The following is a 15,422-nucleotide window of genomic DNA, read 5'->3' on the forward strand; positions in this document are numbered from 1 at the left end:
GCAGAGAAAAGACCAGGTGCAAAGGCCCTGTGGCAGGAAGAATATCAAGGGAGTTAGAGTGGCAGAAGCCCAAGGAGGTGAGCTTAGGTGCAGAAGGTATGGGTAGGGTGGAGGGCTGAGCACCAGATCACACTTGGGGCCTCGGAGGGTGGGTTTATTCTGAATGAGGGTTGAAGTCACAGCAGAGACACTATCTGGAAGAACTTGCTCCAACATATTTTCAAAGAACCTTTATCTCCAAGAAAAATAAAGAAATCATGTTTGTCACATGACATACCTTTTATAATACACATTGATAGTTTTAGGCTAAATTATCTGTGTAATAGTTCCCTTGACAAAGGTAACACTCATCTCAGTTTTTTTCAAAGTTGCTGTGGAACAGATGATCCTTCATGTTAAAAGAATAACAGTAAGGACATGTAATCAAATTAAAGATAAAACAAATGCACATGTAATAACATTAAAATAAAATAAATCCCTCTAATTATAGGTGTGTATGTGATCCCTAAGTCTCTGGGCTAGTCTTTATCAGAAGTAGGAATGAACTCTGGCTGCTGGGATTATTTCAAAGCACTAACCCTACCAAAAAGTTCTCAAAGTCAATTGGTCAAGGCAGTGAACTTTCATACTAAAGAAAGAAAAAGGCTGGGCATAGTGGTTCACGCCTGTAATCAAAGCACTTTGGGAGGCCAGATCACCTGAGGTTGGGAGTTCCAGATCAGCCTGGCCAACTTGGCGAAACCCCATCTCTATGAAAAAAGCAAAAAATTAGCCAGGCGTGGTGCCTGTGAACCCAGCTACTCAGGAGGCTGAGGCAGGAGAATTGCTTGAACCAGGAAGTCGGAGGTTGCAGTGAGCTAACATGGCATCATTGTTCTCCAGCCTGGGCAACAAGAGAAAAACTCCATCTTAAAAAAAAAAAAAAAAGGCCAGGCGCAGTGGCTCACATCTATAATCCCAGCCCTTTGGGAAGTGGGCAGATAACGAGGTCAGGAGTTTGAGACCAGCCTGGCCAACATGGTGAAACCCTGTCTCTACTAAAGATACAAAAAATTAGCTGGGCATGGTGGAGGGTGCCTGTAATCCCAGCTACTCAAAATCTGAGGCAGGAGAATCACTTGAACCTGGAAGGCGGAGGTTGAAGTGAGCTGAGATTGTGCCATTGTACTCCAGCCTGGGCAACAGGGTGAGACTCCACTGCAAAAAAAGAAAAAGTAAAAAAGGGAGAAGTATTACCAGATCAGCTGCTTACCACTTGTCAGAGATATGCCCCCTGACTTTGGTGTTGTAATGGACATTGAACATTTTGAGAGGATGATGAAGGAAAGGATATTTCTTTCCTACTAGGAGGTAGTGGCCACAAAACACCTGTTTTCCACCATGGGTATGGGAAATGATAATAAGGAAGGCTCAGATAAGAGGTGAGGACAGCCTCTGAAAGGGAAAACTAAGTTTTTCCATCACCCGCTAACTCTTCCCCTCCTCCCAGGAAGAGGGGAAGCCTGGGCTTTAGAACTCAGTGAGAAAGAGCCTTACTAATAAGACAATGATTACAGGAGTAGCAATCAATCTTTGAACTTGGCTAGTCTTAACTGCAAAAATGATAAGATAAAAGGTGCCTGGCACAGAGTGGATACGCAGATGTCAATTTCCTTTTCCTCTCTTACCCTCAATTCGGGAATTAATGTGATTTTCTTACCTGTCCTTTGTGACCTTTGAAACAATGATTGCTAGAAATGAAGGTGCTACCTTGGGAAAAGGTACAACATTCTTCCATTAGGGCAAAATGCCAGAGAGGATATCCTTACCTGACATAGAGAGAGATGGGTACCATAGTGTTCAGAACAATGATGTAGCCCCAGAAATTGAAGAATCCACGGAGGGAGGGTGTAGCGTCTTCTCCATCATAGAGGTACCAAGAGTAATTGCCCACCTGTGCTTCCCAATAAGCATGGCCGATGGCAAGACCAGCAGAAAGCAGAATAAGAACGACAATGATCTAGAAGGTAGAAAATGTATAAATGCATTCTGAATATGGATTTCCAACCTCTTGCATTTCCAAGATGCTAATTAATCTTACTCAATATTTTATATGTTTGAGAATTTAGTAGTCTGTAAAAATAATATATGCAAAACAAAAACAGTGCCAACATAATGCTTTTAAAGTCTTTGATTGCTGTGGTTGACTGATGTATCCTACATCTCCCATAAAAGGTGAGGTTTTGTTCCCAAAATTATCTTTCAAAAGAGAAGGTGGTGTCTTATATTCAAATCCTTAAAGAGTCTTCTATTACAGGGCATTCTCTCAATTACTTTTACTTTGAACAGTAACATACTGTTTGGGGAAGACACCTTACTTAGCATGAAACAACTTCCAACAAGGCTGAATTGGAACACTTATAGAAATATTCAAAGGAATTTTTTTTTTAAGACAGTCTCACTGTATTGACCAGTTGGGGTACAATGGTGCCATTGAGGCTCACTACAACCTCTGCCTCCCTGGTTCAAACGATTCTCATGCCTCAGCCTCCCCAGTATCTGGGATTACAGGTGAGTGCCGACATGCCCAGCTAATTTTTGTCTTTTTAGTAGAAACGGGGTTTCACCATGTTGGCCAGGCTGGTGTCAAACTCCTGGCCTCAAGTGATCGGCCTGCCTCGGTCTCCCAAATTGCTGGGATCACAGGTGACTCTCACCCAGCCAGAATTTTGTTTTTTTTAGGGCAAGAAAATTTCACCTATATTTGGGCCATTATTCCTTAAGGTGTAATGTCACAAGTATTGCATGACATTGTAAAATAAGATCACTTAAGAAGCAATATGATAAGTATTACGTTGTAGAAGTTATGAGCATATACTTATGGAAGGAATAAAAAGTCAACTATCATGGTAATCCTTGGGGATTTGCAAGTGGGAATAAAATTTCCAGAGACAAATTTAAATTTCTGGACACAGATTCCAAAAGTGCTATACCTCAAATTGGTCATGGAAACACCAGAGTGCCCACAGGCTCTTTGAGAGTGCCGTACTCATAACCACAACCATGACACCAAGACGAACCTGAGAAGTTCAAATACAATTTTCACAAAATGAGAAAGCAGGGGAAAGTGTTTCTTAAAAATTATTACTTTTATATGATTTTAAATATGTATAGGCAATCATAGAATAAGTATTAGAAGTATGTATTCAAATTGAACTAAATACTTGAAAAAAATTTTCACTGGGAAATGGAAGGAGTGCTTAATATTTGGAGGTCACCATAAGGGCAGAAGAGTGAACACAGCAGGTCTGAGATTGCTTCCTCTGAAGGCTTGCTTGCAAGGTTAGCCCCTGGCTGGTATCTAAGAACTTAGATGGGAGGATTTCCTGGTTCCTTATTTTTTATTCTCTGATAAGAATAGCTCATGGGCTGGGTGCAGTGGCTCACACTTGTAATCCCAGCACTTTGGGAGGCCAAGGCGGGCGAATCACTTGAGGTCAGAAATTTGAAATCAGCCTGGCCAACATGGTGGAACCCCGTGTCTACTAAAAATACAAAAATTTAGCTGGGCAGGGTGGCAGGTGCCTATAATCCCAGCTACTCGGGAAGCTGAGGCTGGAAAATTGCTTGAACCCAGGAGACGGAGGTTGCAATGAGCCAAGATCAAGCCATTGCACTCTAGCCTGGGCAACAAGAGCAAAACTCCATCTCAAAAAAAAAAAAAAAAAAAAAAAAAGAATAGTTCAGGATGCCTAACTGTGCAAAAATCATGGTTCCTGTTGACCATCTGCATTTGTGTGGCGAGTCTGAAGTTTTTTTGTTGTTAAAAACCCTTGACACTGAGTCTCTCATGAGCTTCCCTGGTATAGATGACATTTCACATGCGGTGTCATTAATTGCTGCTGGGAGAATGAAGAGCCCATTGTGTATGTGGCTTGGGAAGGGAGTGTGGGGGTGGGATGGCAGACTTTTGGAAGATTGTGCCTGGTTTCCTTTGCACTTTGCCCCATGAGCCTTTGGCTGATCTTGCTCTGTGTCCTTTTGTTGTAATGAGTCACAGCTGTAAGTATGATTATGTGCGGAGGTCTGAGTCCTTCCAGTGAATCATCAAACCTGGGAGTGGTCTTGAGGATCCTCAACATACTTTATTTTTAGCCTTGCCTTGTATCTGAAGTTATACAGTATATGCTGGGGCAGGGGAGAGGAGGTTTGCTTTTAAGAGAACTGACTTATGGGAAAGTAACAGCAGTGACACCAACCCTACATTGACTTTAGGAGTTCAGCTTCACTAATTTATATAGGGCTTCCTGGTTTCCAGTTCCAGTCATCAAAGCACTTAGGCCACCCTCTAACTAAAATTTCCCTTCCCAAGGGAATTCTCCTGTTAGAAGTGTAGCATTTCTGAGAAAAAGTAAGGCATTTCTGAAAAAAAAAAAAAAATCCCTTCTTCCTGCATTTGAAGCTTTGAGTGCCCAAGCATTTTTCTATTCCACCTAAAGAGATAAAATTTCTTTGTATCGAAAAACATACAATAATATTGGCACAAAAGACAGCAACCTAGATGAGAGATCTACTGAGACTGAAAATAAATACCGTGTAAACCATGTAGTTCATCAAGTAATCAATTTTAGTTCTTTTAAATCTGGTTTTCCCACTATTCTTCATTATTTTAGTGTCAGCACCTGAAAGTGGAAAATTCAGTGTGATCATCAATTGGGAAAATCAATTCACTAGCACATCAATAAAATTACCCTTCTTGGTCGGGCATGGTGGTTCATGCCTGTAATCCCAGCACTTTGGGAGGCCGAGGCAGGCAGATCACCTGAGGTCAGGAGCTCGAGACCAGCCTGGCCAACATGGCAAAACGCTGTCTCTACCAAAAAATACAAAAATTAGCTGGGCATGGTCACACATACCTGTAATCTCAGCTACTCAAAGGCTGAGGCAGGAGAATCACTTAAACCCAGGAGGCAGAGGTTTCAGTGAGCTGAGATCGCATGGCTGCACTCCAGCCTGGGCTATAGAGCGAGACTCCAGCTCAAAAAAAAAAAGTTACTCTTCTTTTGGTTTTGGTGGAGAAAGGACAGAAACTCTTCTTTTGGTTTTGATGGAGAAAGTCTTTAAATCTCAGAGCAGATTAATTTCCCAAGAAACTGTGAAAGTACCTGCAAAAATGACTAAGCCATGGCAGAAATCGGTATTCCTAATCACACAGCCACGCAACAGAATTTTATCAGCATCCAAAGGAAACCTTCCTTTTCTCCAAGATAGTATTCCTGTAAACTTATCTAGTCGGTTATTGGGTTCTTCGCATTCAATAAAACCTTTGAAAAATATAAGATTTACATAATTAGTCTCATGTAAAAGATTTTCTGGTTTTAATCAATAGAAATTGAACCAAGCAAGTAAAACTTAAAGCAAAGTATGACATGTTTCCTACAAACCATCAAATGCTGCCAATGCATCTTCTCTTTGGAGATACTGGTCTGTGATTTCAAGCGACATCTTAAACTTTAAATTGGTTTCTCTAATGGAAGGGGAAAAAATGAATTAAATAAGCAAATTTTGGAGTTCAAAATGGAAGTTAACCACCCACGGTTACATTAGCCATACCTGGACATGAAGGGTAAATAATGAGCTGTTTCTATTTTAAAACTCTGTTCACCTTGGAAATTCAGGTTGGATAAGATTATCCCCTGAACTAGAGAAAATGTCTGACCTTGGGAAACGTTGGCTCCCTTCACTGTTGGTTGTTGTGACAGAGGCACCACAAACATCCTTCTCGTGAACTTGACCCTTTCCACCTGCTGGGACTACCAAACTGCTGTTTGAAAATGTAGCATCTAATATTTAATCACATTAAGATGATTCTATAACCTATTTGTTACAGAAATTCTGTTTCACCTCTGTCAAATTCCTTTCCAAAGTGAATAGCTGGATCACATGTCTTTGAAAGAAAATTTTATTCGGGAAAGGAGGTGGCTTTACTCCCAATTGCCTCACCATAGTGCAAGGTAAGGTCCCTGTGTGTGGGCACAAGGGCAGGCCAGGGACATGTACTCTTGAGGGCGAGGCTCCCTTCTCACGACTGATGGCTTTATATAGGATTCACGAATACGTACCCAGGAATTTCCCCAGACTAGGTAAGTTCATTCTCAACCTCACCAATCTGTTCTGACAGGGCATGTTAGGATCTTATGTCTTTGTAAAGCTTTAGAATCTCTCATGGAAATAACAGCAGTTTTATAGTTAAGAATAAACAGTCAGGCGCAGTGGCTCATGCCTGTAATCCCAGTACTTTGGGAGGCAGAGGCAGGCAGATCACTTGAGGTCAGGAGTTCGAGACCAATCTGGCCAACATGGTGAAACCCCGTCTCTACTTAAACTACAAAAAAATAGCTGGGTGTGGGGGTGGACACCTGTAATCCCAGCTACTCAAGAGGCTGAGGCAGGGGAACTGCTTGAACCCAGTGAGTATGGAGGTTGCAGTGAGCTGAGATAGCACCCCTACACTGCAGCCTGGGTGACAGAGACTCTGTCTCAAAATAAATAAATAAATTGCCTATTGAAAATACTTCAAAAATCTGTTCTTTTCTCTGACATAGATAATAATCTCAATATTATTATAACTGTCTGGACACTGCTCAGCAGTTGATAAGGGGCTCAGACACACATGCTTTCATCTGATCCTTTTACCTTCCGAGAGGTGAAGACAGGCAGGTAGTAAGAGCTCCACTTTACAGAAGGGGCAAAGGTGAGATCAATAGGGACAGGCAGCAGGTGGCAGAGGCAAGGCCAGATCTCAAGCCCTCTGGTCCAGAGCGCCCCGATTTCAATGGAATGCATGTGCCTTCAAAGGCCAGCTTTAAATCAGGCCCATCGAGACACACTTACCCATCCAGTTCTGCTGTTTCCACATAGCAGAGGCTGTTAGGCTCAGAGCTGGACAGCAGGAGAATGTCAGCCTGTCCAAAACAGAACACACGAATAACACCGAGACCTCGAGGGAGAAGATGCGTGCAGGGGCTGGGGGAGAACAAGGAACGGGAGCAGCAGAACTGTCTCACTTACGGGAACAAAGTCATTTTTTCTCAGACGAATGACATCTCCAACTTGAATGTCTTTCCACTTGGCAACTTTGAACCTAAGGATTAAAAATAATGATGAATTTATTGAATTTTTAAGTTACAGGCAAGGGAATTACTCTTTTTTCTGGATATCACAGATTCTGGAAAACGTGTAAATCACAGAGAAAATGCTAAAATTTTGCCCTTTAATGATGTAAACATATTAAGTGGGAATGAAAATCACATGACCCGGGAAGGAAGCAGTGATGACGGCTTTGATATCCTCTTTCCATCTAGGTCACAGAAGGAAGAGTTTATGGGGGGCACTTACATGTGTGGTAGGGAAATACCTACCACCCCTTTTTGGTTTTCCTTATGTCCTGTTCACCCCCTTGATGTGTTTCTTCCCAGTGACCCATCACTGCTCCGTGCTGGTCCCAGGAAAGGGGAACCCACATTATGGCACGCACGTGGGCCACTCAGAGTCTGTGGGGCTTCAGAGCTTGCCTCCTACCTGCTGTTTAAATTACCCTTGTTATTTATTATTATTTTTTATTGAGACCGTTTCACTCTGTTGCCCAGGCTGAAGTGCAGTGGCATGATCGCAGCTCACTGCAACTTCCACTTCCCAGGGTTCAAGCAATTCTCCTGCCTCAGCCTCCTCCCAAGTAGCTGGGACCACAGGCACATGCCACCATGCCTAGCTAATTTTTGTATTGTTAGTAGAAAGGGGGTTTCACCATCCTGGCCAGGCTGGTCTTGATCGCCTGATCTCAGGTGATCTACTCATCTTGGCCTCCCAAAGTGTTGGGATTACCGGTTTGAGCCACCTCACCTGGCCTGTTAACTTCTTAACTGTAAAGGCTTAATTGACAAAGACACTGCATTCCCTGTAAGGCCCCAAGGATTATGGGCAGTTGCCTGATAGAGCTTTGTGTTGTCAGCACAACTTGTGTTTACACAACTCCTTCAGCCTCCCCAGCGGATGATCTTCAGTGTTTTGCTCATGTGCTGACATCTTTTCCGACATTCCCTTGCTAAAGTGATTTTTCCCTTCCCTGTACCATCAGAGCATTTTGTTTTCTATCTTTTTTATGCTGACATGGATTTTATTAGAATGACGTGCATAGGTGTCTCATCTTCTGTCTTGAACTGTAAGTTTCTCAAGAATACTGTCCTGCCTCCAACATGCAGAAAGCAGTCCGCACGTGTTTGTTGAATTAATATAGTCAACTGTGACAAGGCACCAGCTCAGCCATCAGTAATGAGTTGTTTTCTGAGAGAGCCTCCAGGCAGAACTGCAAATTCAAGTGCTAAAAATAGTGACTAAGGCCTAATTCCAAGACTTTATGTGTCAACACTGAAGAAAATAACCTTTATGTGTCAACACTGAAGAAAAAAACAGCCACACTTCCACTATGTCTAATTCAAATCTAGACTATACCAAGCTATAAATATGTTTTGATGGCTTTTTTCCCTTGCAAATAAGGAAATTCTGTTCCAGAATTACCTTTTAAGTGTCAAAAGACAAAATCACAACAATTTATAAAATAGAATAAGTAAAATAGAATAAGTGTACAATGAACCTAGCAGACGAGGTTATTGTGTTGTTAAGATGGGGGTCTTGCTAAGTTGGACAGGTTGGTCTCAAACTCCTGGCCTCAAGTGATCCTCCTGCCTTGACCTCCCAAAGTGCTGGGATTACAGGTGTGTGCTACCATGCCTGACCAGCCCATATGTTTAGCCTTCACCATAGCTACCCACATTGGTAAAGAGGAGCTCTGGGTGGCCGTGAATTTGGAAGTCTAGGGTGCATATCTGGCAGGGTCATGGCCCAAGCAGCCCCTGCAGTGGGGTCACACCTATAAGAACTTGATCATCAGCAGGGCAGAGCACAGGGGTGTCCTCAGAGGAAACTGGAACATCTGATCGAAGAATCTAACAGAATCGCCTCCCAGTAGGCCTGCCAAAGAGATGTTAGCATATCCATTTGTCATTTCAAACTTAAATGCAAATTTCAGAAATATTGAAATGTAAAATAAAATTTTGTTTATTGAAAGATAAGCCAAACATTTTTTTAATTCCTGGAGTTAAGAATTGTGTACTAAATTCTTGTAACGTTAGGGGAACTGGGGCATAAACATATATTTAAAATGTATTTTAAATCTCCAGGTCATTTTTGGCCATAAATGAATGGGAGATAAACATATAGGGATTAGATGTCTGCCTCCAAATAAATTAAGTTTATTATTTATGGTAGGTTCATTATGTCCACTGGGTGTATCTTGTATACATGTGGAAATCTTTAAAACAATATTATAGTTTAAAACTTTTAAAAGTGTTGATATGCTAAAACTTTTAATGAATATTTCCTATAAAATTTAGTACCCCAAATCGTCATCCTTTTATCTATTTTTATCATTATCCTTAAGAGATTTACTACAACAAGGGTACATACTCAATAAAAAGATAATTTAAGGCCAGGCATTGTGGCTCACACCTGTAATCCCAGCACTTTCGGAGGTTGAGGGAGGTGAATCACTTGAGGTCAGGAGTTTGAGACCAGTCTGGGCAACATGGTGAAACCCTGTCTCTAAGAAAAGCACAAAAAATGAGCCAAGTGTGGTGGTGCACGCCTGTAATCCCAGCTACTTGAGAGGCTGAGGCAGGAAAATCACTTGAACCTGGGAGGCAGATGTTACAGTGAGCCATCACGCCACTGCACTCCAGCCTGGGCGACAGAGCAAAATTCTGTCTCCAAAAATAAGAAAAAATAAAGTTAATGTACTAATAGGCTTCTCCATTCTAATAATTATCTCTGAATATGTTTCTAGACAGAGTTATGCATTACATCCTTGTAAATCAATTACTAATTAAAGAAGACACAGTACCTGCCATCCTTAATGACTTCACACGTCCTATTGTTGATTTCCCTATCCATTTTATGACGAGCCTTGAGAAGGAAGATGGGGAAATGCTGTTTTAAACATCTCAATGTGGAAGGAAAGAATGCCAAAGTCAATTAAACTCAAAGCAATGAGTAGAATGTTGTATGAGAACTTCTCACCACATCGTCAACCAGGTCTTTGATTGCAGTAATGCCCAGCACCAGAAGCAGGGGGAATAGTGTGGTGTACCACGCCAGGGTAGAGATTTGAGGAATTGTCTGAAAAAAAAGGGGGGGGGGGCTTATGTGTGTGCCCATGAAGGCATATCACACTTACAGATAACTGATTCCTAATTCTAAGCTTGCTAATTCTGTCTCATCTCCATCATCACACAAGTCTACATCCTGCAGTGTGTGAAGGAAAAGCTCTTTAAGCACCTGGACAACCTCCTTCTAGTGGTTCTCTCTAGCTTCTGGACATCTGGAACAGAGTCTAGAGGGCAGTGGCTCCTGAAATTATCTCATCGTGACCTTAAGTGGACACCAAGGAGGCTTTGTATCAGGATACATAAAAGAGAATTTCTGTAAATTCTTTGTAAAAATTATATTTAACTGGGAGTGGGAAGGTAGGAGTGGCAAGGGGGAAGTTGTTTTAACTTTTTTTTTTTTTTTTTTGAGGTGGAGTCTCGTCCTGTCACCCAGGCTGGAATGCAGTGGCACAATCTCAGCTCACTGCAACCTGTCTCCCAGATTCACTTGATTCTCCTGCCTCAGCCTCCTGAGTAGCTGGGATTACAGGTGTGTGCCACCATGCCTGGCTAATTTTTGTATTTTTAGCAGAGACAATATTTTACCATGTTGGTCATGCTGGTCTTGAACTTCTGACCTTGTGGTCGCCCACCTCAGCCTCCCAAAGCTAGGATTACAGGCGTGAGCCACCGCGCCTGCCTTTTATTTATCTTTTTTTTGAGACAGAGTCTCCCTCTGTCATCCAGGCTGGATGCAGTGGCAGTCTCAGCTTACTGCAACCTCTGTCTCCCATGTTCAAGTGATTCTCCTGCTTTAGCTTCCCGAGTAGCTGGGATTACAGGTGTGTGCCACCATGCCCAGCTAAATTTTCTTTGTATTTTTAGTAGAGATAGGATTTCACCATGTTGACCGGGCTAGTCTCGAACTCCTGACCTAAGGTGATCTGCCTGCCTCAGCCTCCCAAAGTGCTGGGATTACAGGTGTGAGCCACCACACCTGGCCAAAGTCATCTTAACTTCTAAGGAATGCACGCATAGTAGGCTCTACATTGCAGGTTTTCCAGCCAGTGGTTTCTGAGGATCCCATGTTGGAGGCAAAGATGGCAGGAGGTAATAGCTGCCTCTGGAAGCAAGTGAACAGGGAGAGCATCTCCGAGAGCATTAGAAGAAAGTGTGTCCTTCATGGTTATCACTATTGGCCCAGCCAAGAAAGTGAGTCGGCCTTGCAGGAAGCCGCCTCCATCAAGACAGCCTCCAAATTTAAATAAAAGTTTGGGATGCAAGTTTAATCAAGTTATCTCGTAACCATCCTCCTGATCATGGAGCCATATAATGTAGTGGTTAAAATGACAGGCTTTGGAGTCAACTCCTAGATCCAAGTCTTGGTCAGCTCTACCATTTATGGCTTGTGGGACTTTGAGCAAGTTACTGTAGCTCACTAGTCCTCAGCTCTTCTCTGCAAAATGGAGGTCGTGCCGGTCCTGACCTTATAGACTAGAAAAATTAAGTGTAGTGATAGTGCAAGTTAAGAAGCTGCCTACGGCTATTACTGTTACCCTAATTTGGATTGCTGACCTTAAGAGAAGATAACTAGGGTGCAGTTGGAAGACAGAAAGATTCTTTTTCCCATATCACAGTGAATATGTGAAATCTCCTCTTCCCTGCTAGAAGGAAGGGAAAATAGCCTACTTCCTACAGAGTGGCACCTTAGGCTTTGTAGTGCTAACCTCTACACACACCTGGCTAAGCATCCCCCTTGATAACAGGGCATGCTTTACTATCTGACTTGCAGGTCTATGGTTTCCTAAATCTATTGAGTATCCATTTCTCTTTAGCATCATCTCTTCTTTTTCTCTCCTCTCCACTCATCCTCCCATCTCCACCTAGACACATATTCTACCCCATTTTCATAAAACCTTAGAGGGTAGATCCCAGCAGGTGAAAGTTTTCCAAATTCAACGCTTGCTGTAAAGAATCTGATAAAGTGCTGGGTGCTGTGGCTCACGCCTGTAATCCCAGGACTTTGGGAGGCTAAGGCAGGTGGATCACCTGAAGATGGAGTTTGAGACCAGCCTCGTCAACATGATGAAACTCTGTCTCTACTAAAAATACAAAAATTAGCTGGGTGTGGTGGCGGGTGACTGTGATCCCAGCTACTTGGAAGGCTGAAGCAGGAGAATCTCTTGAGCCTGGGAGGCAGAGGTTGCAGTGAGCCGAGATCACACCATTGCACTCCAGCCTAGGTGACAAAGGCGAAACTCCATCTCAAAAAAAAAAAAAAAAAAAAAAGGAATCTGATAAAACCAGGTGGCTATTCTGACCTTTGTAATCTGCATGGCAGACACTAAAGATTGATTCTGGCACCAACTAGTGTGTGTAGAGTTCCCTTGATTACAGCAACGGTTCTTGCACAGATAAACATCATGCTCTCCAGATAAGTGGATCCTTTGCCACAATAATGAAGAACACCTTTTTAAGTAGGCTTTTTTAAATGTAAAAACAGTCCACAAGATAACTTATTTAAATGTATGGCCAAAATATTAATAAAAATAAATGATCTTTTTTGGGGGAAATTCAGCATCTAAATACAATAATAAGAGACAAGCACAAAAAATAGGTTTAATTTTAAGGTGCAAATAATTTTACAATGTAAGGATTTTAGTTTAGTTTTTTTTTTTTTTTTTAGATAGAGTTTTGCTCTTGTTGCCCAAGTGGGAGTGCAATGGCATGATCTTGACTCACTGCAATCTCTACTTCCCAGGTTCAAGTGATTCTCCTGCCTCAGCCTCTTGAGTAGCTGCAGGCACGCACCACGATACCCGGCTAATTTTTTGTATTGTTAGTAGAAATGGGGTTTCACCATGTTAGCCAGGCTGGTTTTGAACTCCTGACCTCAAGTGATGTGCCCACCTCGGCTTCCCAAAGCGCTGGGATTACAGGCATGAGCCACCACGCCTGGCCATTTTTTTCTTTTTTTAAGATGGAGTCTCACTTTGTCGCGCAGGCTGGAGTACAACGGCTTGCTCTTGGCTTGCTGCAACCTCCACATCCGAGGTTGAAGTGATTCTCCTGTCTCAGCCTCCTGAGTAGCTGGGATTATAGGCACCCACTATCATGCCTGGCTAATTTTTGTATTTTTGTAGAGGCAGGGTTTTGCCATATTGGCCAGGCTGGTTTCAAACTCCTTACCTGAGGTGATCCACCTGCCTTGGCCTCTCAAAGTGCTGAGATTACAGGTGTGAGCCATCGTACCCAGCCAGATTTTAGTTATATTTGCTTCAGGGATACCAGTTTTAACACCCATATCAATATAACATGAAATTTTTTCAAACTACATAGTGAGAATAATATTTCCATTTGTTCTCTTTGCCTGTTTATATAATACTGATTGAGCTGGTTCTGTGTATGAGGCACTGTTCCTTTATGTACAGAACCCTGTTGCTAATATAAAACATTTTCAAGATTATTCACATTATATATGTCTGCGGCTTAGATGTTATTGAGTCACTATAATTCAAAACAGATTTAAGATAGCAAAGAGCATTACCTGTAAGACAAGAAGAACCAGGAAATAAAAATTGGCTGCTCTCTTAAATTGCTCAAACAGATTCATTGGTAGAAAGGTAAAAGCGTTGTACTTATATGTTTTAATTGCATTATTCTGTTGGAAAAAATAAGAGTCATTCCAAATGATGCCATATTTATCACGATATATACACATACATCTGCAAAAATCACTAAGTCCCACAGCCTACAGTGACAAAGGAACATAATCTGTCAGAAAGATATTGAGGATTTTGGCCAGGCGTGGTGGCTCATGCCTATAACTCCAGCCCTTTGGGAGACCGAGGTGGGTGGATCACTTGAGCCCAGGAGTTTGACACCAGCCTGGCCAAAATGGTGAAACCTCGTCTCTACTAAAAATACAAAAAGTTAGCTAGGCATGGTGGCACGTGCATGCCTGTAATCCCAGCTACTCAGGAGGCTGAGGAAGGAGAATCGCTTGAACCCAGGAGGTGGAGGTCGCAGTAAGCCAAGATCATACCATTGCACTCCAGCCTAGGTGACAAAGCAAGACTCCATCTCGAGAAAATAAATAAATAAATAAAGATACTGAGATTTCTTTTAAGCTTTTAATTCTAGGCAAACCTCAAATTGACTACTTGGAGTCTTATGACAGAGACAGTAACAAGAAACGGACATCAGACTGTGACTAAATCAATCCTGCTGTCAGATTCTTTGACCCATTAGAGAGTGTTAGAAAACAGGGGAAAGGTAGACAACAACATGGCCAAAGCCAGGAAAAGTGACATGTTTATTTAAGTGAGGACAGATCCTACTGTGTAAGAAAGAGCAAAAGGTACTGTAGCAGGTAGAATCGTGTCCCCCAGAAGATATGTTCAGGTCCTAACCCTAACACCTATGAATGGGATCTTATTTGGAAATAGATATAATCAAGATGAAGTCATACATGATTAGGACAGGCTCTAACTTAATGAGGTACTCATATGGACTAGTGTCCCTGTAAGAAGAAAGTTGGACACCGACACAGATAGGAAGAGTGCCCTTTGGAGATGAAGCAGAGACTGGAGTGACTTCATCTATAAGTCAAGGAACTCCGAGGATTGCCAGTGGCCACCAGAAGCCAGGGAGAGGCAGGGAACAGATTCTCCTGCAGAGCCTCCAGAAGGGGCCAGCCCTGCCAACACCAGGATTTCAGACTTCTGGTCCCTGTATTGGGAGACAGTAAACTTCTGTTGTTTTAAAGCATCCAGTTGTGTTACTCTGTTATGGAAGCCCTTGGAACTAAAACACACATCTTACAACATTTAAGCCCATACTTTATATTTATTACTATTTTATTATCATTATTTTGAGACAAGGTCTCACTCCTGTCACCCAGGCTGGAGCACAGTGGTACGATCTCAGCTTACCGCAACCTCTGCCTCCCGGGCTCAAGCGATTCTCCTGCCTCAGCTCAAGTGTTCTTTATCATATTCCAAAGGTAACAAGCATTTTTGAGTCAAAAATATCTTTAAAATCTCTAAATCCATTCCAGGCAGAGAAGGGGAAGATAAATTATTAAGAGATTCTTTTCAAACTCATTACCTTCAAACCTGAGGCTTCTGTGCCATCATTGTATATTCTTTCATAAAACATTCTTAAGAGAGCTTAACATTTAAAAAAGGGAGAAAATTTCAAGATGCATAATTCTGTTTTGTTTCAGGTCACCCCCTACCC

At 42.2% G+C, this 15,422-nt stretch overlaps 1 protein-coding gene across 7 annotated transcripts in view; it reads right to left on the bottom strand.

Moving 5' to 3' along the window:
* ATP8B1 (ATPase phospholipid transporting 8B1) overlaps positions 1-15,422 on the bottom strand; it is a 144,569-nt gene that overhangs the window by 39,994 nt on the left and 89,153 nt on the right. For 3 of the 7 annotated variants that reach the window (XR_013525928.1, XM_078348225.1, XM_035271203.3), the window contains exons 4-13: positions 13,729-13,842; positions 10,114-10,212; positions 9,938-9,999; positions 7,051-7,123; positions 6,874-6,944; positions 5,424-5,506; positions 5,145-5,303; positions 4,573-4,661; positions 2,973-3,059; positions 1,809-1,999 (exon numbers count right to left, since the gene is read on the bottom strand). Coding sequence is in view for 6 of the 7 variants with exons in the window: in XM_078348225.1 (XP_078204351.1) it covers positions 1,809-1,999; positions 2,973-3,059; positions 4,573-4,661; positions 5,145-5,303; positions 5,424-5,506; positions 6,874-6,944; positions 7,051-7,123; positions 9,938-9,999; positions 10,114-10,212; positions 13,729-13,842 (1,028 nt within the window). In the remaining variant the exon portion in view is untranslated. Of the gene's footprint in view, positions 1-1,808; positions 2,000-2,972; positions 3,060-4,572; positions 4,662-5,144; positions 5,304-5,423; positions 5,507-6,873; positions 6,945-7,050; positions 7,124-7,400; positions 7,584-9,937; positions 10,000-10,113; positions 10,213-13,728; positions 13,843-15,422 lie in introns of those variants that run through there. The other 4 variants (XM_078348226.1, XM_035271205.3, XM_078348227.1 and 1 more) reach the window with 2 other exon arrangements.

Source organism: Callithrix jacchus, chromosome 13, assembly GCF_049354715.1.
Source record: "Callithrix jacchus isolate 240 chromosome 13, calJac240_pri, whole genome shotgun sequence".
Taxonomy (NCBI): Eukaryota; Metazoa; Chordata; class Mammalia; order Primates; family Cebidae; genus Callithrix; species Callithrix jacchus.